Source organism: Tachyglossus aculeatus, chromosome 14 (genome assembly GCF_015852505.1).
Source record: "Tachyglossus aculeatus isolate mTacAcu1 chromosome 14, mTacAcu1.pri, whole genome shotgun sequence".
Taxonomy (NCBI): Eukaryota; Metazoa; Chordata; class Mammalia; order Monotremata; family Tachyglossidae; genus Tachyglossus; species Tachyglossus aculeatus.
The window spans coordinates 46,054,122-46,077,298 of NC_052079.1; the positions used below are offsets into that span (position 1 = coordinate 46,054,122).

General features: G+C 44.2%; 1 protein-coding gene across 1 annotated transcript in view; it reads right to left on the reverse strand.

The window, feature by feature from the left end:
• SYN3 (synapsin III) overlaps nucleotides 1-23,177 on the reverse strand; it is a 350,093-nt gene that overhangs the window by 54,273 nt on the left and 272,643 nt on the right. The window contains exon 7 of the mRNA XM_038756250.1: nucleotides 13,505-13,567. Coding sequence (XP_038612178.1) covers nucleotides 13,505-13,567 — 63 coding nt within the window. The remainder of the gene's footprint in view (nucleotides 1-13,504; nucleotides 13,568-23,177) is intronic.

The following is a 23,177-nucleotide window of genomic DNA, read 5'->3' on the forward strand; positions in this document are numbered from 1 at the left end:
ATTAACTTCTATCCACTCCAGAACTAAAAACAAAGCGCTCATTGCGGGCAGGGAATGTGCCTGTTTGCTGTTATATTGTACTCTCCCAAGCGCTTAGTACAGCACATTTATTGAGCGATCGAGTGAATGAAAGCTTGACACACAGTAAGTGCTTAACAAATACCACTATTATTAGCATTAATCTCCCAAGAGCATTTAGTACAGTGCTCTTCACAAAGTAAGCAGTCAATAAATACGATTGAAAGACAAGCTTAAACCGAGTGATCTTTAGAATGCAACAGGGGAGTAAACACGAGCACAAAACAAACACCAAAAAATATAAACTCACTAGGTGAAACTATTTCCTTCTTTCTTTGAGCCGGGTTCCTTCTTATGCAAGTCTGGAAAAACAGTCCTGGGGCTGCCTGGCCCTGGAATTATGGAAGGGAGAGAGCGCGGAAAACCAGCCCTTCTGGGAACCTTCCTAATTCCAGCCAAAACACAGAGGTGTGGCCCAGCTGGCTGGTTTGGGACCTCCGGGGCTCCCTCCACCTGATTCCCTGTCCCAACACCTTCCCATTTTCCTCCTTCCAGAGATGACGCTAGATTTGAGTTTGGCTGTTCACCTCCTTCCTCCTTTAAAGCACTCAATCACCTGGACCCCTCCTACCTCACCTTGCTACTTTCCTTCCACAACCCATTTCAAGTGCTTAGTACAGTGCTCTGCACACAGTAAGCGCTCAATAAATACTATTGAATTAATGAATTCTTCGCTCCTCTGATGCCAACCTACTCCTGGTAACTCGATTTTGTCCATCTCACCTTCGGCATCTGCCCCCGTTCTGCCTCTGGCCCGGAATGCCCCCCACCCCCCAATAATAATAATAATAATAATGATGATGATGGCATTTGTTAAGTGCTTAGTATGTGCAAAGCACTGTTCTAAGCGCTGGGGGGGATACAAGGTGACCAGGTTGTCCCACATAGGGCTCACAGTCTGCATCCCCATTTTACAGATGAAGTAACTGAGGCTCAGAGAAGTTAAGTGACTTGCCCAAGGTCACACAGCTGACAAGTGGCGGGGCCGGGATTAGAACCCATGACCTCCGACTCCCAAGCCCGTGCTCCTTCCATGAACCACGCCCCCTCCTCATATCTGTCAGATAATCCCATTCCCCACCTTCAAACTCTTATTAAATCAATCAATCAATCGTATTTATTGAGCGCTTACTATGTGCAGAGCACTGTATTAAAAGGATGTCTCCTCCAAGAGGCCTTCCACGGTTAAGCCCTCATTTCCTCTTTTCTCATTCCCGTCTTCGTGGCCCTTACACTTGGATTTACACTCCTTAGTCACCTCTCCCTCAGCCCCACAACACTTATGTACATAGCTGTAATTTATTCATTTATATTCATGTTTGTCTCTCCCTCAATCAATCGTATTTATTGAGCGCTTACTGTGTGCAGAGCACTGTACTAAGTGCTTGGGAAGGACAAGTTGGCAACACATAGAGGCGGTCCCTACCCCACAGTGGGCTCACGGTCTAGAAGGGGGAGACAGAGGACAAAACATATTAACAAAATAAAACAAATAGAATAGATAGCTCTCTTCCTCCCTTCAAGGCCCTACTGAGAGCTCACCTCCTCCAGGAGGCCTTCCCAGACTGAGCCCCTTCCTTCCTCTCCCCCTCGTCCCCCTCTCCATCCCCCCATCTTACCTCCTTTCCTTCCCCACAGCACCTGTATATATGTATATATGTTTGTACATATTTATTACTCTAACTTGTACATATCTATTCTATTTATTTTATTTTGTTAGTATGTTTGGTTTTGTTCTCTGTCTCTCCCTTTTAGACTGTGAGCCCACTGCTGGGTAGGGACTGTCTCTATATGTTGCCAACTTGGACTTCCCAAGCGCTTAGTACAGTGCTCTGCACACAGTAAGCGCTCAATAAATATGATTGATGATGATGATGATGATGATAAATAGAGTAATAAATACAAACATATATACATATATACAGGTGCTGTGGGGAAGGGAAGGAGGGTAAGGCAGGGGGATGGAGAGGGGGAGAAGGGGGAGAGGAAGGAGGGGGCTCAGTCTGGGAAGGCTTCCTGGAGGAGGTGAAGCCTCTAGACTGTAAGCTCTTTGTGGAAAGGGAACATGTCTACCAAATCTGTTATACCGTACTCTCCCAAGTGCCTAGTCCAGTGCTCTGCACAGAGTATTCGCTCAATAAATAAGTTTGATTGATTGATCGATTAGGTGCTCAGCTCAGACCTCCATGCTGCTGCATGCCCTGAATCTTGGAGTCAATCCTAGGCTGGAAAGGTTCCTGCCTCTGCTGCAAAATTCACAGGCTCTTGGGAACCAGGAATGGCAACAGGAATCAGAAAGCAGGGGGATGGGACCGGGGTTTCTTCATGGCCTGCTTTGGGAATTTCTTAATTATCCTGCTTATCTGTTTTGTTCTTTTCCTTTGCTCTTCCCCTTAATAAATCAACCTCCTTCTGGTGTTATTGTGCTCCTGAAGGTTCAGTGATTCCCTTGAGCACATGTTTACTGTGTTACAGTGTGAATTGAAGGGCCCTGCCCTCAGGGGAAGGGTGGTGACCACATAGACGTCAACCCCCAGGGTGACCCTGAAAACTTCTCAGCCATGGACGGAGTCTGCCACACCCTCATCTAGAGGAGTTCTCTCTCCTGGAGCACTTTTGGGGACTGACAAGTTGCCTTGGGCCATATTTATCAATCCATAAGACACACACTTTTTTTGGAGGAAACACTGGCTTGCCATTTCTCTGAGTCTTATGGTCCAATGTCCACGTTTACATCTAGGTGGGCCAGAGATTCGGAGGGTGGGGGCCGTCTCTGATGCTGGCATTACTTGCCAGGCAGGATGTCTGTCAGCTGAACTTCCTGCAGACTGACTCTGAGGTCATTATGGGCAGGGAATGTATCTGTTATATTGTACTCTCCCAAGCACTTAGGACATTGCTCTGCACACAGTAAGCGCCCATGCTGAGAAGCAGCATGGTTCAGTGGAAAGAGCACAGGCTTTGGAGTCAGAGGTCATGGGTTCAAATTGTGGCTCCACCACTTGTCAGCTGTGAGACTCTGTGCAAGTCAGTTACTTCATCTGTAAAATGGGGATTAAGACTGTGAGCCCCACGTGGGACAACCTGATCACTCTGTACCCTCCCCAGTGCTTGGAACAGTGCTTTGCACATAGTAAGCGCTTAAAGATGCCATAATAATAATTATTATTATTAATAAAAGCAATTTACTAACAGAGTCAGTGTTCTTGAGTTCTAGCCCCAGATCCTCCACTGGCCTGCTGTATGGCCTTGACAAGTCACAAACTTCCCTTGCCTCAGTGTCTGCACCTGTAAAATGGGGATAAAATATCCATTCTCCATCCTTCTCAGATTGTGGGCCTCATGTGGGATAGGGGCTGTTTCCCATCTGATGATCTTTTAAACCCCAGAGCTTAGTACAATACCTGGCACAAAGCAAGCACTTAAATTCCATTATTATAATTATGATTACCACCTCTGGGCTGCCCCAAGAGAGGTCTCTTTGGCTGGTTCAGGAGTCAGGATCTTCAAGTAGGGTCACCCAATTTGCCAACACAATCCTGGGATTAGAGCCAGGGATCCAAGCATGTCTTCATGGCTTTTATCCCAGGTCATATCTCAGGCTGCAAATGCTGATTGAATCCGCTGAGCTAAGCACTCCTCTGGCCCTGCTGGTTTATGGCCTTCAACTGCTAGCCCCTTGGCATCCAGACATGTTAGAAAATGCATCCAGGCTTGGAAAGATAAATTTAGGGGGAAAATATCTCCCCCGAAATCATTTTCCTATATTTTTCATTTTAAAACCATGGTGCAACAGAAATAGGAGAGTTCGGAGCATCTGGAGGTGAGACAGGAGCAAAAATTGTAAATACCTGGAGGGCATGGATGGTGTTATTACACTGGCTTTCTCCCCTCTCCAAGCACAGGTGAAAGCTTAATAAAAGCTTCTGAGGAAGATGATGATGAAGATGAAGGTCTCCAATTTGTTCACCAAAGTGAGACCAATTGATCAATCAATGGTATTTACTGAGTACTTACTGTGCACAGAGCATTGTACTGAGCAGTTGGGAAAGAACCTTATAACAGAGTTGCTAGACAGGTTCCCTGCCCACTGTGAGCTTACAGTCTTAGATAATGTTCCCAGGGGTGACTTGGCTGGCCCTACATCTTCAGGATCAGTGTGGTATAGTAGAAAGAGCATAGACTTGGGAGTGAGAGGACCTGAGTTCTAAACCTGACTCTGTCCCCTGCCTGTCGTGAAAACTTGGGCAAATCACTTAACTTCTCTGGGCCTTTTACCTTGTCCGTAAAATGGGGATTCAATGCCTGTTCTCCCACTACTAAGACTGTTAGCCCCATGTGGGACAGGGACTGTTTCCAACCTGCTTAACTTGTATCTTCTCCAGTGCTTGACACATAGTGAGTACCTAACAGATATAATAATAATTAAAAAAGAATCTTCCAATTAACACCTCTCTGCTTTACCACTGGAGCAGTTTGAGGTCTCTTCTCCCCATACATTTTAGGGCAAAGTTTCAGGGTATGTTCTGACAATTGGCAGAGCCGGGATTTGAACCCATGACACCCATGCTCTTTCCACTGAGCCACACTGCTTCTGCTTCTTCTGACACTTGTCAGCTGTGTGACTTTGGGCAAGTCACAACTTCCCTGGGCCTCTGTTCCCTCATCTGTAAAATGGGGATGAAGACTGTGCGCCCCACGTGGGACAACCTGATCACCTTGTATCCTCCCCAGAGCTTAGAACAGTGCTTGGCACATAGTAAGCACTTAACAAATTCCATCATTATATCTTGTATTTTCCCCAGTCTTAGACAATGCTTGACATATAGTAAGCTCTTAAATACCACAAGTGTCATTATTATTATTGTTACTAAACACCATTGATTGACTGACTGATTTGATTTCACATTGGCCTTTAGTTTCCACCGTCTCTTCCACCCAACATTTTATCAGAAGGGCTGCAAGAGAACCTGGGTTTGGCGTCCCTAACTGCCCCGCTCTGGTGGCTGTACTAAAGAGCGCTGAGATCAGGACAAACTGAATATTCCCCACACTGTGACATCAACCCCTGAATATTCTCTGACGTGTCTGCGAAAATGCCCATCAGGAGGAGCTAAAAAATTAAAAAAAAAGCTACCCTTTATCTCTCCCATCTCCCACAGGACAAGAATCTGCTTCAGTCATTGTCACCAGACTCCACCGTGAAAAATCACAACAACGAACCCATTCTTCCTCCTCTGACCCCTTTCCACTCCTCTGCCACTCAGTGGGTTGGCTGGCCGAGTTGCAGAGATTTCTCCAAGGATTTTTAGAAGGCCAAGACGTGAAATGCAAGAATAGCTTCCCCAGACCCCACAAATAGTCTGCGCTCTCCGATGCCCACTGTCCCATTAAAGCTATTTCAGAACAAGCCTGCAAAACAGAATACCAGTGGGCTGCTCGAATCTCTCTGCACAGTTGTTTGGAAGCCTGCCCAGGGCCCACTAGCAGTTAAAGGGAGCCCTCCCCTCCCAGACATGTCGCTCAGTGGGGGCAGAGAGGGGAAAGGCATCGGGAGGGAGAGATGAGAGGTGAGAGGCCAAGGGACGGGAAGGAGGGATCTGGTCAAGGCTGAGGTCAATGATTTTTTTCCCCCCTAACAATAGCTATTTTATCCAGCGTCAATGTTCCTACCACTGTTTCCTCGAATGGAGTTTTGTAAGCCCGTGGCCAGAGCTGCACAGCAGAGCCTCTGTGTTAGCTCTGTTCGTGGCCCCAAAACTTCGTTAGTTCTCAATGGTATTTATTCAGTCGAGATATTGTATTTCTACCTACCTCACAGGCAAAAACGAGATAAGTCATGTGAGAGAGCTCTGGGCGTAAATTAAACCTCACTGAAGGTAAATCTCCTCCAAGAGGCCTTCCCTGAATAAGCCCTCCTTTCCTCTTCTTCCATCCCCTTTTGTGTCACCCTGACTTGCTCCTTTTATTCATTCCCCCACCCAGCCCCACAGCACTTGTGTACATAGCTGTCATTTATTTGTTTCTTAATGTCTGTCTCCCCCTCTAGACTGTAAGCACGACGTTGTGGGCGGGGAATGTGTCTGTTTATTGTTATATTGTACTCCCCCAAGCGCAGGACAGCTCACAGCACATGGTAAGCGCTCAATAAATACGATTCAAGGGGTAAATAAATAGGTAAATAGGAGATGTTAACCAAAGCATTATTAAGCACTTCCTATGCCTCGATCCCTGTGCTAAGCACTGGAATAGATATAAGAAAATCAGTTGAGTCACAGTCCTGTCTCATCTGGGAACCACATTCAAAGAGGTAGGTAGACCTCTGATGGGGAAACTGAGGCAGAGAGTAGTGGAGCGTCTAGGAGGGGGAATGTGGGTTAGAAGGAGAAACACTTAAAATAGGGGAGATAGAGATTTGATTTCCTTCTTGAGTTAATATTTTTCAGTGCCCATTCACTCACTACATGGCCTAATTTAGGGCTCCAATATGCTAATTGGTGTTGGTGGATGTGGTGATCTGCAGGACTAGATTAACTATGATCTATTCTGTCAAGGGAGTAGGCTTGTCTGAGGTAGGAATTTATGGGTACTGGAAATGGGATGAAGACCAATGATTTGAATTATTAAAATTCGGTCTGAACATTACGGTCCTGAGAACTATTTACCTAGGGTGACAAACCCATCTTAATATGTTTATAATCACCGGGAGAACACAGCAATGTGACTATATCTTACTAAAATCACATCTTCTCCAAGAGGCCTTACCCAACAAAGGCCGCATTTCCCTCTATTCTCTCCCTTCTGTTTTGCCTATGCCCTTGAATCTGTGTACCCTCTGAGCATGTGTTTGATATTCACCCCACCCTCAGTCCCACAGGGTTTATGTCTATATCCATAATTTATTTTAATGTTTGTCTCCTCCTCTAGACTGAGAACGGACCTGGGAGCCAGTGGGCCTGAGTTCTTGCCTACTTATTTTGTTTTGTTGTCTGTCTCTCCCTTCTAGACTGTGAGCCCATTGTTGGGCAGGGATTGTCTCTGTTGCTAAATTGTACTTTCCAAGTGCTTAGTACAGTGCTTTGCACACAGTAAGCGCTCAATAAATGATTGAATGAATGAACGTGAGCTTGTTGTGGGCAGGGAATGTGTCAACTTATTGTTGTATTGTACTTTCCCAAGCACTTAGTATGGTACTCTGCACACAGTAAGCACTCAATAAATATGATTGAGTGACAAGACTGTAATCTCCTTCGGGGAAGGGACATATTGACTAACTCTGCTGTACTGTACTCTCCCAAGCACTTAATAAAGTGTTCTGCACATACTAAATGCTCAATAGATAACACTGATCGACAGTGCTCTTCACACACAGTAAGCACTCAAATACCACTGATTGATTAATGGATTCTATCAGATGGAACAATAGATCAGATGATCTATTCCAGATCCCCCACTTTTCTGGCTCCCTGCTCCAGAGGACTTTTCGGAGAACAACTAGCCAAATTGAGGCAGGGGATTGGATCGATCCAGCTGTGTGAATTCAATACTGTCGCTCCCAGAGTTATTAATATCACACCACAGGAAGGGGCTGGTTAGCAGAGAAGCAGGGTGGGGTGCATTTCTGGTTCACCTGGTGGCCCCAAGCACAAGCATTAATAATAAGTCTTGTCAATTGTTACCCTGGCTGATGGAGTAACCCGTGCTATTTTTCTTCAAAGAAACATCTTGCCCTTTCTTATCCCATTGGCTTGAAATACCCATCCTGTGGCAGAAAATTCCACAGGTTAAGGAGATGCTGAGTTATAAAAGGATTTCCTCTAATATGTTATGAATTTGCTTCCCTTTCATTTAGTGTGCCCTCTTGTACTTGTGCTAAGGAAATGAATGAACAGGAGTAAACTGATTGACTTTCTCCAGGGTACTGCTTTTATGTGCCGCTTTGATCGTCTCTCCATTATTCATCTCCTTTCCTGACCAAAGGTCCACTTTACTGGGGCTGCTATCCTGAAAGATTCTCCTCTACTCGGGGACTTTCTTTCTTTCTCCTGAAGTCTTTTTGTGGCCTCAGCTTGCCTTGCTTGGAAAGAGGTTCATAAAAACCAAGTAACAGCTAGAGTGTTGATGTACACTTCATTGGCTTTTCTGTTACTTTTATCTTTTCTGAACTTCCTTGAGAAGTATTTCATGTAATGCCATTGGTCAACAGCCCTTAATACTAAGTGTGGCATTTGTTAAGCACTTACTGTTTGCCCCAAATATTGGGAAAGATACAAGGCAATCAGGTAGGACACGCCCAGAAGTCTCAGTTTAAGGGGGAGCGACAACAGGTATTTAATCCCCATTTTACAGATGAGGAAACTGAGGCACAGAGAAGTTAAGTGACTGGTTTAAGGTCACATATCAGGCATGAGGCAGAGCTGGGTTTAGGACCAGGGTGCCCTGACACCCAGTCCTGTGCTCTTTCCACTAGGCTACTTCCATGGAGTTATCCTCATAAACACAATGAGGTTCTTTCCCTTAACTCTTATAGAAACCACCCTGGTTTATGTTCTCATCATTCCTGGCTCCATTTCAGTAATTATTAAATATAGCAAATAATTTATTAAGCACTTACTTTGCGTATAACAATTTACTAAGCTCTGGGAAACTACTGCAAAAATCTCCTTACTGCTCTCTCTGCTTCATCCCTGGCTCCATTTCAGTAATTATTAAATATAGCAAATAATTTATTAAGCACTTACTTTGCATATAACACTTTACTAAGCTCTGGGAAACTACTGCAAAAATCTCCTTACTGCTCTCTTTGCTTCAGACTTTCTTCTTTGCATTTTATTCTATTATCTTCTCCTTGGATCACCTTCCTAAAATTCTATTCCGAACACATTGCCTCTACCCCTCAAATCCCTCCACGGACTCACCACAAAACCTACTTCTCCCTACCCTGAACACAGTCTTATCTATCTACTTTCCAGGCCCCTCCTTCTCTTCACTGCTACAACCCAGCTCACACGCTTTGCTTTTCCCAAGCCAGCATTCTAATTGTACACCATTCTTGACTTTCCCAACTCTGACTTATTGCTCAGTTCTTTCCCCCAGCCTGAAACTTCCTCCTTCAAATCTGCCAGATTATCAATCTCCCTACTTTCAAAGCCCTCTGAAAAGCTATTTTCCTGATCAAGACATCTCATCAGCCATCTTTCCTGTGCCTATTGTATATCAATCAGTGGTATTTATTGAGCTCTTACTGTGTATGGGGCACTTCATTTTTTGCTTACTTTGATTCTTAACAGTTGTATCTATGTTTCTACTCTAGTATGTAATCAATGTTCCTGCCTGCCTTCCCAATTAGGTTGTAAATTTCTTGAGGACAGGAATTGAGTGTTATACTTCAGTTGAATGCACCCAAACATCTAAAACAGTGCTCTGCATCCAGTGGGCACAAATTAACATACAAAGACCTACTGGGGTAGAGCAATGATCCAAATAGCCCAGTATTCTGGTCTCAGGGCACCTATCTTTAAAATTATGGGCATACCCCGTTCATCATCTATAAACCTTGTTAACTATAACTCATCATGAGGTGTCCAACCAAAATAATAATAATAATATTTGTTAATGATTACTATGTGCTGAGCACTGTACTAAGCGCTGGGGTAGATGCAAGGTATTCGGGCATACCCAATCCCTGCCCCAACCAGGGTTCACTTTCTAAGTACAAGTGGTCAGGTATTGAATTCCCATTTTACAGATGAGGAAACCGGGGCACAGAGAATTTAAATCTCTTGCCCTGAGTCACATGGAAGCATACGGCAGACCCAGGATTAGAACCCAATCCCCTGATTCCTAGACCCATGCCCTTCCCACGAAGTTATGCTGCTTTCCTAACATTTCCGAGGACCATCCCTAACTTTTTCAGTTAATAATTCATTTTGGATCTCTATGTCTTGAACTCCTCTTGAACCTACTGATACTTCCTTACTTCCTGTTTGTACCACTTCCTGTTCAATTTTTTCAATATCCTTACCCTCTTTATTGGATTGCTCTCTGCGATGCTCATTAATGTATCTGCCCAGAATTCCAGTTGCTCCTGAGCTGCAAACCTTTTAGAAGAGCTGTGAATGGGGAAGGGGATATGGTGTGGGGAAGTTGAGATGGCAAGCTGACTGAGGCAGGGAGTAATAATGATATGTGAGAAATAATAATAATGGTGGTATTTGTTAAGTGCCTCTTATGTGCACTGAACTAAGAACTGGGGAAGATACAAGATGATCACATTGGCTACAGTCCTTGTCCCTCAGTAGGCTCACAGTCTAAGTAGGAGAGAGAACAGGTATTTAATCCCCATTTTGTGGATGAGGAAACTGAGGCACAGAGAAATTAAGAGGCTTCAACTATGGTCAAACAGCAGTCAGACAGCTGAGCTGGGAATAGAACCAATGTTCTCTAACTCCTAGGTCTGTGTTCTTTTCTCTAGGCCATCCTGGGTCAGAGAAGGGAGAGGCCAGAGTGAGGGATAGGTAGGCTCCCAACGCCATCTGGAGAAGCCCCGTTTTGGAGCTTGAGTAAAAATCATCCCTATCTCTGAAGCCCTCAGAGCTGTGGTCCCACATGTCTAGTGTTTTGTTATGGAACCGAAACTCTCTATCACTGGAAATCATCCTTTTGTGTGGAAGCATTTGGAATTCTTAGCCGTTCCCTTCAGTTTTCTTTTCTATGTGCTCATTTCCCATAAGCCCTCTCCGTTGCAGTCGTGAGAAATGTTATTTGTGAATCAGCTAAAGAGGAAAAATCTGGACCCCAATCTCTCTCAGAGCCAACCCTCCAGCTGGAGTGGATGGGAGTTGAGTGGAGAACTGAAACCTAGCCATTCCCAGGAAAAATTCCCAATTTTGCCCACTGCTACTTCTACTCCATCTAAGCATGAGAACAACCCCCATCACAGACTGTCAGCTTGTTGTGGGCAGGGGATGTGTCTGCTAAGTCTGTTGGAGTGTGCTCTCCCAAGAGCTTAGAACAGTGCTCTGCACGTAATAAGTGCACAATAAATATGATTGATTGATTGAGAGATGTGATCGACGACATTGAGGAGACTCTGGAGGTGGGGAGGACCTGAGATAACCTGGCTCTTCTGGGGTTGCTGAAGGCTTGCTTGGCTCAGTTCAAGAATTCAGCTTGTGGAGCAGTTATAGATTGGGTTACTTGGGGCTAGCAGGGTTCAGAGGGGGCTGAGAATAGCTTCGACCTGCACAAACACAATGGCCGCTTTGCTCTGGGCTTGGGAAACACCGTGGCCTACCAGAAAGAGCACGGACCTAGGCATCAGAGGACCCGGGTTCTAATCCCAGCTCCATCACAACATCTGCTGTGTGACCTTGAGCAAGTCACTTCACTTCTCTGTGCCTCAGATACCTCATCTGTAAAATGGAGATTAAGACTGTGAGCCACCTGCGGGGCAGGGACTGTGTTCAACTGAATTACCTTGTATCTACCCCAGCTCTTAGAACAGTTTTTGGTACAAAGTAAGTGCTTAACGAATACCGTTATTATTCTTGTTATGCAATTGCTCCCGCTTATCAGCTATTTGTTTATCTTGCGTTCCTTAAAGATCTTCCATGTCAATGGGCTTAATTTGAGATTCAGAGGGATTATTTCTTTGTTTAGCACCAAGTGAGATTGGCCACTTCATTATTTCCTTTATTAAACAGCATAACCAATGGAAAGAGCACAGGCCTAAGAGTCGGGGAGCAGGATTCTAATCCCAGCTCCACCACGGGCCTGCTGGGTGACCTTGGACCAACTACTTAACATCTCCATCACTCAGTTTTATCATCTGTAAAATGGAGATGAAATACTTGTTCTCCTCCCTGCTCCGATGGTAGACCCTGGGCGGGACAGGGACTGTGTCTGACCTGATTATCTTGTATTTACCCCAGTGTTTAATCCAGTGCTGAGCACAGAGCAAGCACTTATCGAATGATCCAATTATTCTTATTATCCCAATGGGTATGACCATAAGGCAGTGTTTATTTCTAAAGGGGGGGGGGGGCATTTTGTGCTTCTTTTTCAATGAGAACCACAATAATGTTTTGTACAGACTGAGTGGCAGCTCTCCAGAGCCAATATAGGCACTTGCCTTTTATGACAAGGGGATACTTGTGAGCTGAACTCAATTCCCTTCTGAGCAGCTTCCTAGTTGAATGGCTGATTCTCTTTCTTAGGCCCATGGTAAATTGAAAGATGGAGAGGGGGACCTTGGACCATAGAAGAAGGCATGGGATGGATAACTCAAGTGATGTATTACTTTCCTTCTCTGCCTTCTTCTTCACAGCTCGGACCCAACTGGAAAGGCTTTTGATTTTATTTTTATTTTTTTAAATGGTAGTTGTTAAGCCCTTACTATGTGTCAGCCACTGTACAAAGCATTGGCGTGGATACAAGTAAATCAGTTGGACACAGTCCCTGTCCCACGTGGGGCTCATGGTCTCAATCCCCATTTTACAGATGAGGTCACTGAGGCACAGGGAATCAATCAATCAATCAATCACATTTATTGAGCGCTTACTATGTGCAGAGCACTGTACTAAGCGCTTGGGAAGTACAAATTGGCAACACATAGAGACAGTCCCTACCCAACAGTGGGCTCACAGTCTAAAAGGGGGAGACAGAGAACAAAACCAAACATACCAACAAAATAAAATAAATAGGATAGAAATATACAAGCAAAATAAATAAATAAATAAATAAATAAATAAATAAATAAATAAATAGAGTAATAAATATGTACAACCATATATACATATATACAGGTGCTGTGGGGAAAGGAAGGAGGTAAGATGGGGGGATGGAGAGGGGGACGAGGGGGAGAGGAAGGAAGGGGCTCAGTCTGGGAAGGCCTCCTGGAGGAGGTGAGCTCTCAGCAGGGCCTTGAAGGGAGGAAGAGAGCTAGAAGTGAAGTGAAGTGACTTGTCCAAGGTCACACAGCAGACGAGTGGTGGAGCTGGGATTAGAACCCATGACCTTCTGACTCTCAGGCCCGTGCCCTAGTCACTAGGCCGTGCTTGTTAGACACAACTCCTGCCCACAACAAACTTTCAGTCTAGAGGGGGGGATCTGGATGAAAGTGGGTAAATATTTGTGTGTCCTACTAGATTATAAACTCCTGGAAGACAGGGACCGTGTCTGCCATCTCTACTGTAGTGTACTTTCCCAAGTGCTTACAACAGTGCTTTGCACACAGTTAGCGTTCAGTAAATACAGTTGATAGTGTCGGGGAGCCGGGGGGACCACCCAAACATCCCCAACAAGAGACACCCAGGAGAAAGTCCTCGGTACCTGGGTCTACATGAGTCTTCTTGAGGCTCTGTGGTTAGTGAAGAGCTCTGGGGGTACAAAACATTTCCTCAAAAGCAAACTCGGTTTTCCTTACCTTTCCCATTCCAGCGTGAGCATGTCCTAGTTTGACCACCACAGGGAAGTCCGGGCTTGTAAGCTGAAAAAGAGAATAAATCCTTGATCAGCTCTTTAAGAATATACATTATATAGGTGGCCTAATGGATAGGCCGTGGGCCTTGGAGTCAGAAGGATCTGGGTTCTAGTCCCGGCTCCACCGCTTGTCTGCTGGCTGACCTTGGGCAAGTCACTTCACTTCTCTGGGCCTCAGTCACCTCATCTGTAAAATGGGGATTAAGACTGTGAGCCCCATGTAGGATATGGACTGTGTCCAACCTGATTAACTTGTGTCTACCCCAGCGCTTAGAACAGTGCCTAGCACATAGTAAGCACTTAACATATACAACCCTCCTTCCCCACTCTTCCCCCGTCCCCACAGAATTCCTAGATCATTAGATAACTATCTCATAGAATAATATTTGTTCAGCACCTTCTTTGTACGTTACAATGTTCTTGGTGCCGAGAGAAATTACAGGTATAAAACACATTTTCTACCCTTGAGCTTACAATATGTTGACAGGAAACAAGAAAAAATACACAAGACCCTCGAAATGCATACATAATAATAAAGCTCTAGTTGAGTGAACTGGGGGAAGCTTGAGTGGGTGGCTTCTTGAAGGGGAAAGGTTTTCAGTAGGATTTTAAAGGAAGAGGGAGATTGGGTTTAACAAACCAGGGAGGGGAAGACATTGTAATTGGAGAGGTTGCGTAGGTGGTTCGGTGGTGGGAGAGCCAGATGCATTGGCTGTGGAAGAGGATTGTCTGGAGAACATGAATTGAGGTTGAGTAACAGCATGGCCTAATGGATAAAGCACAGACTTGGTTTCTAGTCCCTCCTTCATCCCTTTGCCTGTTGGGTGATCTTGGGCATGTCACCTAACTGCTCTGTGCTTCAGTTTCCTCAAATGCACAATGGAGATTCAATAGCTCATAGTGGGCAGGGAATGTTTATTGTTGTATTGTACTCTCCCAAGCTCTTAGTACAGTGCTCCGCACACAGTAAGCACTCAATAAATCTGATCGAATGAATGGACGAACGCCCATTCTCCCTCCTACTTAGAATGTGAGCCCCAAGTGGGATAGGGACTGTGACTGACCTGATTAATTTGTATTTATCCCAGTCATTAGCACAGTTCTTGAGTAAGCACTTAATGAATACCATAAAAAAATAAAGTAGGGGCAGATAGGTGAGGGAGTCAAAGGTTGAAGCACTGCAGTTTGAGGATGAGAACTTTTTAAAGTTGAAGACATGAGACTAAGCTAAACTAAATTAATCCAAGCACTTATCCTACCACCTCCCCTTGATTACTGCATCAGCCTCTTTGCTGTCTCCCGTTACACCCAACTTCAGTCCATACTTCACTCTGATGCCCAGATCGCTTCCTACAAAAACGTTCAGTCCATGTTTTCTCAGTTGTCAAGAACCCCCAGGGGTTGCCCATCCACTTTCACACCAAACAAAAACTCCCCACCATCAGCTTTAAAGCACTTAATCACCTTGCCCCCTCCTACCTTATTTCACTGCTTTCTTACTATATTCCAGCCTGCACACTTTATTCCTCTAGTAATAATAATAATGGTGATATTTGTTAAGCGCTTACTATGTGCCAAGCACTGTTCTAAGCACTGGGGGGGATACAAGGTGATCAAGGTTGTCCCACGTGGGGCTCACAGACTTAGTCCCCATTTTACAGATGAGGGAACTGAGGCCCAGAGAAGTTAAGTGACTTGCCCAAGGTCACACAGCTGACAAGTGGTGGAGCTGGGATTTGAACCCATGACCTCTGACTCCCAAGCCCTTGCTCTTTGCACTGAGCCACACTGCTCCTCTAATGCCAACCTACTCCCTGTGCCTCGATTTCATCTCTCACCCATGACCTGCCTCTGACCAGGAAAGCTCTCCCTCTTCATATCCGAGAGATGATCACCCTTCCCACTTTCAAAGCCTTATTAAAAGCATCTTTCCTCTTCTCCCTCTCCCTTCTGCATTTCCCTTGCCTTTGGATTTGTACCCTTTATTCACCCCCTCTGAACCTCACAGCACTTATGTACATAAACACAATTTTTAAATTTATATTCATGCCTGTCCCCCTACTCTAGAATGTAGGTGCACTGTGGGCAGAGAAAGTGTCTACCAGTTTGTATATAGTATACTTTTCCAAGTGCTTATTTCAATGTTCTGTACAGAGTAAGTGCTCCATAAATACAATTGATCAACTAATTGATTGGCATTTGCCCACCTGGTATAGCAGTACAGTATTTTCATTTGTTATGAAAACCCACCCTTTCCTTGAAGAGACAGGAATTCATTCTTTTTTATGGTATTTGCTACTTACTACTGTGTATTACTTACTTATGTAGTAAGAGCACTGTTCTAAGTGCTGAGCAGATACAAGCTAATCAAGGTGGGCACAACCTGTCCCACATGGGGCTCGCCGTCTAAGTAGGAGGGAAAAGAGGTATTGAATCCTCATTTTACAGTTGAGGAAATTGAGGCACAGAGAAGTTAAGTGACTTGCCCAAGGTCACACAGCAGGCACATGGCAGAGCTGGGATTTCTGCCCCCCCCCCCTTCACCTTTCTTCCTTTCTCAGGCTGTTTTTATTTTCAGACTGTTTCGCATTTCCCCTGGAACCGAAGATTCCAGCTAATCCTAGAGCAGAGACAGGTCAGCCCACCCCACTTCCTCCCCCCGAAAAAAATCTCATTGGCTATTTTCTCTCTTTCCTTCCTAACAATAGTTTTATTTAGTTCTTCTGGAAGCCAGCCGGACCCTGATCCAGGCTCTCACCGGCTCTCCAGTCCCCGTTCACATGCCCTTCTCTGCCTCCTCTGACTCGCATGAGAAAATGGTGCCCAGTGGCTCATTCATTCATTCAATCATATTTTTTGAGCGCTTACTGTGTGCAGAGCACTGTACTAAGTGCTTGGGAAGTACAAATTGTTCCCTCCCCAGACACCCACTAAAGTCAAGAACAATTTGATAAGCAAATGGACCTCACTATGATGATCTGCTTTAACTAACGGTATCTTAAGAAAACAGGTAGGTGGAAAAGAAGGAAATGGTGGGACAACATAGCTTTCTCCAAGGAGGGACTCAAAGTCAATCATTAAATCTATATTATTTCTTGAGAGCTTACTGTGTACACAGCAATGTAGTAAATGTTTGGGAGACTATAGTACAATTGAGCTGGTAGACATCATCCTTGCCCACAGCAATCCTACACTCTAGCTGGAGAGCTAACAAACTGAATGATATGCCTTATGTCTTGCGTGCTTAGAACAGTGCTTTGCACATAGTAAGCACTTAATAAATGCCATCATTATTATTGAGAAATTTATACGCAGTAAAGAGTTGAGGGTCAGCTTTGAACTTGCTAAACCCAGATAGCATTGCCATTTCTGGCGCGTTCAGGCACGAAATCTGCACAACTGCCAACATTTTCCCTGGGCACCCCACAACAGCAATGTCACTCTCTTCCTCGCCTAACCATTCCCTCCTCCCCAACCCCTAGACTTTTTTAAAAATGGTATTTGTTAAGCACTGACTATGTGCCAGGCACTGTACTAAGCTCTGAAGTAGATACGAGATAATTAGGTTGAACACAGTCCCTGTCGCACATGGGACTCTCAGTCTTAATCCCCATTTTGGAGATGAGGTAACCGAGTTAACACAGAAGTTAAGCGACTTGCCCAAGGTCTCCCAGCAGACAGTGACTGAGTGGGATTAGAACTCAGGGCCTTCCGACTCCTAGATCCATGCTTTATCCACTAGGTAATGCCGTTTCTCCACTTTCCTGGCAAGTGGTTCCTGGGCCCCTACCCCTAGAAGTCAGTACGATTCTGACCTTGCCTCTGCAGGTACAGGCTGGAGTGATCCTGGAAGTACAGTCTGACCAATGGTATTCCTTAGTTCGGAGCATCCCAGGAAGGTCAAAATGGGGCTAAATTCAATCTGGTAGCTCAAGTCCATTCTGAGGAAGGTCCAGGTTGACTCTGGCCAACCAGATCCCTGGACTTGCCCTACTGAGAGCTCACCTCTTCCAGGAGGCCTTCCCAGACTGAGCCCCTTCCTTCCTCTCCCCCTCGTCCCCCCTCCATCCCCCCATCTTACCTCCTTCCCTTCCCCACAGCACCTGTATTTATGTATATATGTCTGTACATATTTATTACTCTATTTTTTTTTTTACTTATACATATCTATTCTATTTATTTTATTTTGTTAGTATGTTTGGTTTTGTTCCCTGTCTCCCCCTTTTAGACTGTGAACCCACTGTTGGGTAGGGACTGTCTCTATATGCTGCCAATTTGTACTTCCTAAGCGCTTAGTACAGTGCTCTGCACACAGTAAGCGCTCAATAAATACGATTGATTAATTGATTAAAAGATCAGTGCCAGAGCCAGCCCAGCCTGACAGAGGATCCATCTTCAGATCCTTCTTATTGATATTACTAGGATGGTCAACACCTATCTCTCCCCACTTCTTATTCATTAATTCATTCCTTCAACTGTATTTATTGAGCACTTACCGTGTGCGGACACTCTACTAAAGTGCTTGGGAAAGTACAATACAACAATAAACAGATGCAGTCCCTGCCCACAAGGAGCTTACACACACACACAGAAAATTAGTTACCAGGCACTGCAGTCAGAGAATGCTGTTGACGTTATCACATTACATAGTATCTTTCTGGTCAAGATGAAGATGGGGATGAAGACTGTGAGCCCCCCGTGGGACAACCTGATCCCCTTGTAACCTCCCTAGCGCTTAGAACAGTGCTTTGCACATAGTAAGCGCTTAATAAATGCTATTTTTTTAAAAAAAAGATGCCCCCAAAGGTGAAATTCACATAGATTGTGCTTGTTTGTTTATGTGGTTGAAAAGGCCAATGCGGGACCCATAGTCCAGACCATACGCCACATGGGACAACCTGATCACCTTTTATCCCCCAGCGCTTAGAACAGTGCTTTGCACATATTAAGCACTTAACAAATACCATCATTATTATTGTTACCCACAAGGGCTGTCCTTTGTTATGCTAAATTGCATTACATAGGCACACACGCTCATTAAAAAACAAACCCCAGAAGTAATAGACAGGCAGAGCTTATTAAGTTTCTTCTGACCCTCAGCCTAATTTCATATAGGGGACAAAGATGTAGTAATAATAATAATAATGATAATAGTGGTGTTTGTTAAGCACTTTCTGTGTGCCAAGCATTGTACTAAGCGAGTGTTTGGTACCGTGATTTAGAAAAAGTTTGGTGAATGATAACGGATGATGGAGATGAACTCCAGAATGCAGTTGGACAATCACTTGGGTGCAGAACTGTGTCAAGGACACATGGTAAGAGCCACTGGACTTGCTCACAGTAAAGAGCCTCAAGGGACCACAGGTTCATATTTGCTAATCTTAAAAATGTGTTATATTGAAACTGGCCCAGTTGACTTTGGGAAAGCTTCAAACACACGGGTTCTTAAAAATGAAAAGATTTGTTATCATGGAGTTATTTTTAAAAGAAGTGTCGTGGATTCAGCTTGTCACATTTTACTGCCACTAAACAGTCGGGGCATCAGCAGTTCAGTGGAGACATGATTTTCAGTGATAGGTACCTTGAGAATATTTATGCATTTAGAAGTTTCATCAAATCCTAAGTGCTTTTTTTATGTTGAGGCTATTATCAGCCAGGGGGTTTTCAGGGCCTCAATAAGACTGATCAGTTATAGTAATGACCAGAGAGAGCTGGACAAGGGGACCTCTCAAAGACCCTTCTGGCTCTATGATTTTACGGCAGCTGAAAAGACTGAAGTATGTAAAGAGCCTGAAGCCCGTGGTTGGAAGATTGGCTGAATTAATTGATCAGTGGCATTTACTGAGGACTTACTGGGTGCCGAGTGCACTAAGCACTTGGGAGAGTACAACAGAGTTGGTAGACATGTTTTCTGTCCATAAGGAGCTTACAATTTAGGGGATTCTTTCAGATTTCACAATTCTATCTACTATTTTTCTCCTATCGACAATCTTACTTTTTGCATGCATTAGCGACACACTCAGAATGTAGTAATAACAATACAAACTGACAAGAGACCCTTTCCTTTTCTTTCCTTGCATTTCCTCTTTCTCAGAAAAATGGAATTGTCAAAAAAATAAACAAACCCACTGGAGGAGAAAGGGATATCTGATACAAAATCGGTCTGCAACTCTGTTTTTCCTGTTTACCTCTTGTGTTTTGTTTGAGATTTACAAAGCTTCACTCTGATAAATTCTCAGAAATATGTTCTCTGAGAAGTTATGAATAAGAAATGTATACCACACACATTTCTCAAGTTATTTTGGATGGCTTCAATTGGCTTTGGAAATAAGCTTCCTTTCATTAATCAATCAATAGAAGATATTTACTGAGCACTTACTGTGTGCAGAGCACTGAATTAAGTGCTTGGGAGAGTACAATATAACGGAATTGGTGAAGTATATAAATTTGTGAAATTCACCTTAAAACTAAATTTTGACATAATGCTGTCCCTTATCTCTAGACTATAAAGTCACTGTCAGACTGTAAGTTCGTTGTGGGCTGGGAACATGTCTACCAATTCTGTTATATTGCACCCTCCTATGCACTTAGTACAGTGCTCTGCACACAGTAAGCCCTTAATAAATCCCACTGATAGTTACATTATACTGAAATATTAGTTATTTATGTATCTATAAACATCCTGAATATGCATATATCTAGACTTCAATATAAATATACAAAAATCTTGTGTGAGGCAGTAGTAGCCAAATGACTGAGTTATAAGGATATTTTCATGCAAACTTTTACTTTAAACATACATATGTAGGAATACAATTTCTACACAAATGAAAGTAAAGAGTATCCTCTCACTTCTGTTTCTCAAGTATATGCCTATAATCTTAAAGATTTATTTACAGTATTCATGACCTGACACTTTTTTATTCGCTTGATTGGGTTTATGTTTGTTTGCCTCCTCTTCACTTGCCTATACGATTGCAAACATTTTTGAGGGCAGGGATACATCTTACATGTCTCTTGAAATTCAGGGAGAAGCAGCATGGCCTAGATCAATCAATCAATCGTATTTATTGAGCGCTTACTGTGTGCAGAGCACTGTACTAAGCGCTTGGGAAGTACAAGTTGGCAACATATAGAGACAGTCCCTACCCAACAGTGGGCTCACAGTCTAAAAGGGGGAGACAGAGAACAAAACCAAACATACTAACAAAATAGAATAGATATGTACAAGTAAAATAAATAGAGGACCAGAGTTCTAATCCCAGCTCTGACACTTGTTTACTCTCTGATCTTAGGCAAGTCACTTAACTTCTCTGTGCCTCAGTTCCCTAATCAGTAAAATGGGGTTTCAATACCTGTTCTCCCTCCACCTTAGACCACGTAGGACCTTATATGAAAGGTTCTGGATCTGGCCTAATTATCTTATAACTATACCAATGCTTATTACAGTGCTTGGCACATTGTAAGTGCTTAAAATACCACAACTATTCTTACTGTTATTATTATCTTAGCATCAAATATGATGCATTCACAAATAGACGCTCAATCTGTATTATTGATGATGACAGTAGCCAAACTTCATTTAATGCCAATTTAATAATAACTGAATTTGTTAAGTGTTTACTATATGTCAAGTGCTGTGCTAAGTGTGGAGTGGATTGAAAATTATCCGGTTGGACACAATCCCTTTTCCACCTGGGGCTCACAATCACAATCTATTTCTTAGGTTCCGGTCGACTGATGAGTCCCCATTTTACAGATGAGGTAACTACGGCACAGAGAAGTCAAGTGACTTGCCCAAGGTCACCCAGCAGACAAGTGGTGACTGGACAAAGACACTTATCTCAAGCTGCAGCCGAATACTGAACACGCCTATCCTCTGACATGTCTCGCTCTTTCCCGTAAACATATTTTCTGGAGGAGGTCAATCTCTCCTGGACCCGTCAGTTTGGATTGCGGCAGGAAATATTTCCTGCACTAAGTACATTCCAGCCCGTCTCCCCTCTGCCACTACTTCTGTGCCCCTGGCACTTGTTCAGATATAAATACCATCCTCATCATCCTCCTCATCATCTGACAGGAGGAAAAGTCTGAAACCACCATGGCTCTGTGAATCTTTACCAAAGGCTGCCGTGGCCCGGATTCCCCCGGGGCAAAAGATCCCAGAGATACTCAGGCATTTTTTTCACCGTATTTGTTAAGCGCTTACTTTGTGCCAGGAACTGTACTAAGCGTTGGGGTAGATACAAGCTAATTCATTCAATTCAATCGTATTTATCAAGCGCTTACTGTGTGTAGAGCCCTGAACTAAGTGCTTGGGAGAGTACCATTTAACAATAAGCAGGCACAATTCCTGCCCTCAACTAGCTTACAGTTTAATCAGGTCAGACAAGGTCCAGCATCTGCTCTTGGCGGGCCTGCGGGTCAGCTGCATTTCCCTGGAGAGGGTAAGGGAAAGGGTGACATCACCTCAGCGTTTGAGCTCTGCCTCTCTCTGCTTTCTTTAATCCTACCACCCAAATGGACGTCACTCGGGGATCATGAGTATGATCTTGAAGTTCCACCACACGGCCCAGCATTATGGACCTAGGATCTGGCTTCCAATCCTGGCTCTGCTGCTTGTCTGCTGGGCGAGCTTGGTCAAGTCGCTTAACTTCTCTGTGCTTCAGCTACCTCATCTGGAAAATGGGGATTAAGACTCTGAGCCCCATGTGGGACAGGGACTGTGTCCAACCTGATTATCTTGTTTCTACCCCATGTGGGATATGGGCAGTGTCCAACCTGATAAGCTTGTATCTACTCCAGCGTGTAGAACAGCACCTGTCACATAGTAAGTGTGTGTAATAAATCCCATAAAAAACAAAATATACCCAGCTTGCTGGACAGAGGTAATCCAAATCCAAACCTGCCAAGGTAAGTGCTTAACAAATACCATTTAAGAGAGATAGAGAGAGCACACTGAAACTGATGGGTCAGTGAGAGGGCTGGAGTAATTCAAAGTCTGGGAGCAGTAATTATTATTATAATATATAATAATAATGGTATTTGTTAAGCACTATGTGTCAGTCACTGTACTAAGCCCTGGGGTGGATATAAGCAAATGGGGTTGGACACAGTCCCTGTCCCACATGGGGCTCACAGTCTCAATCCTCATTTTACAGATGTGGTAATAGGCACACAGAAGTAAGGTGACTTGCCTAAGGTCACACAGCAGACATGTGGTGGAGATGGGATTAGAACCCATGACCTCCTGACTCCGAGGCCCATGCTCTATCCACTATGCCATGCTGCTTCTCAAATCCCCCCAGTGTATGGGAAACTGATCCTGAGGTAGAAGTGGCTGGGTCTCCTGTTTAGGAAGTGGTGGTTTCTTGCCAATTCAAGGGATCCGGAGTCCCGGCCAGAACAATCAGGGGTTTTGTGGACTGATGGAGCTGGAAAAACAGGAGCTGGGGTTTGTTCACTTCAGTTCCCACCCCCCACTGACCTCTCTTCCCTATATCTGCCCTCTCCCTTTGATGAATCCAGCCTAGTGCTTCCTCCATCCCAACGGGCAAAATAAAAAGAAGAGTCCGAATGCTATTCAATTAAGCAAATAAGCAAAGAGGGGGTGTTCG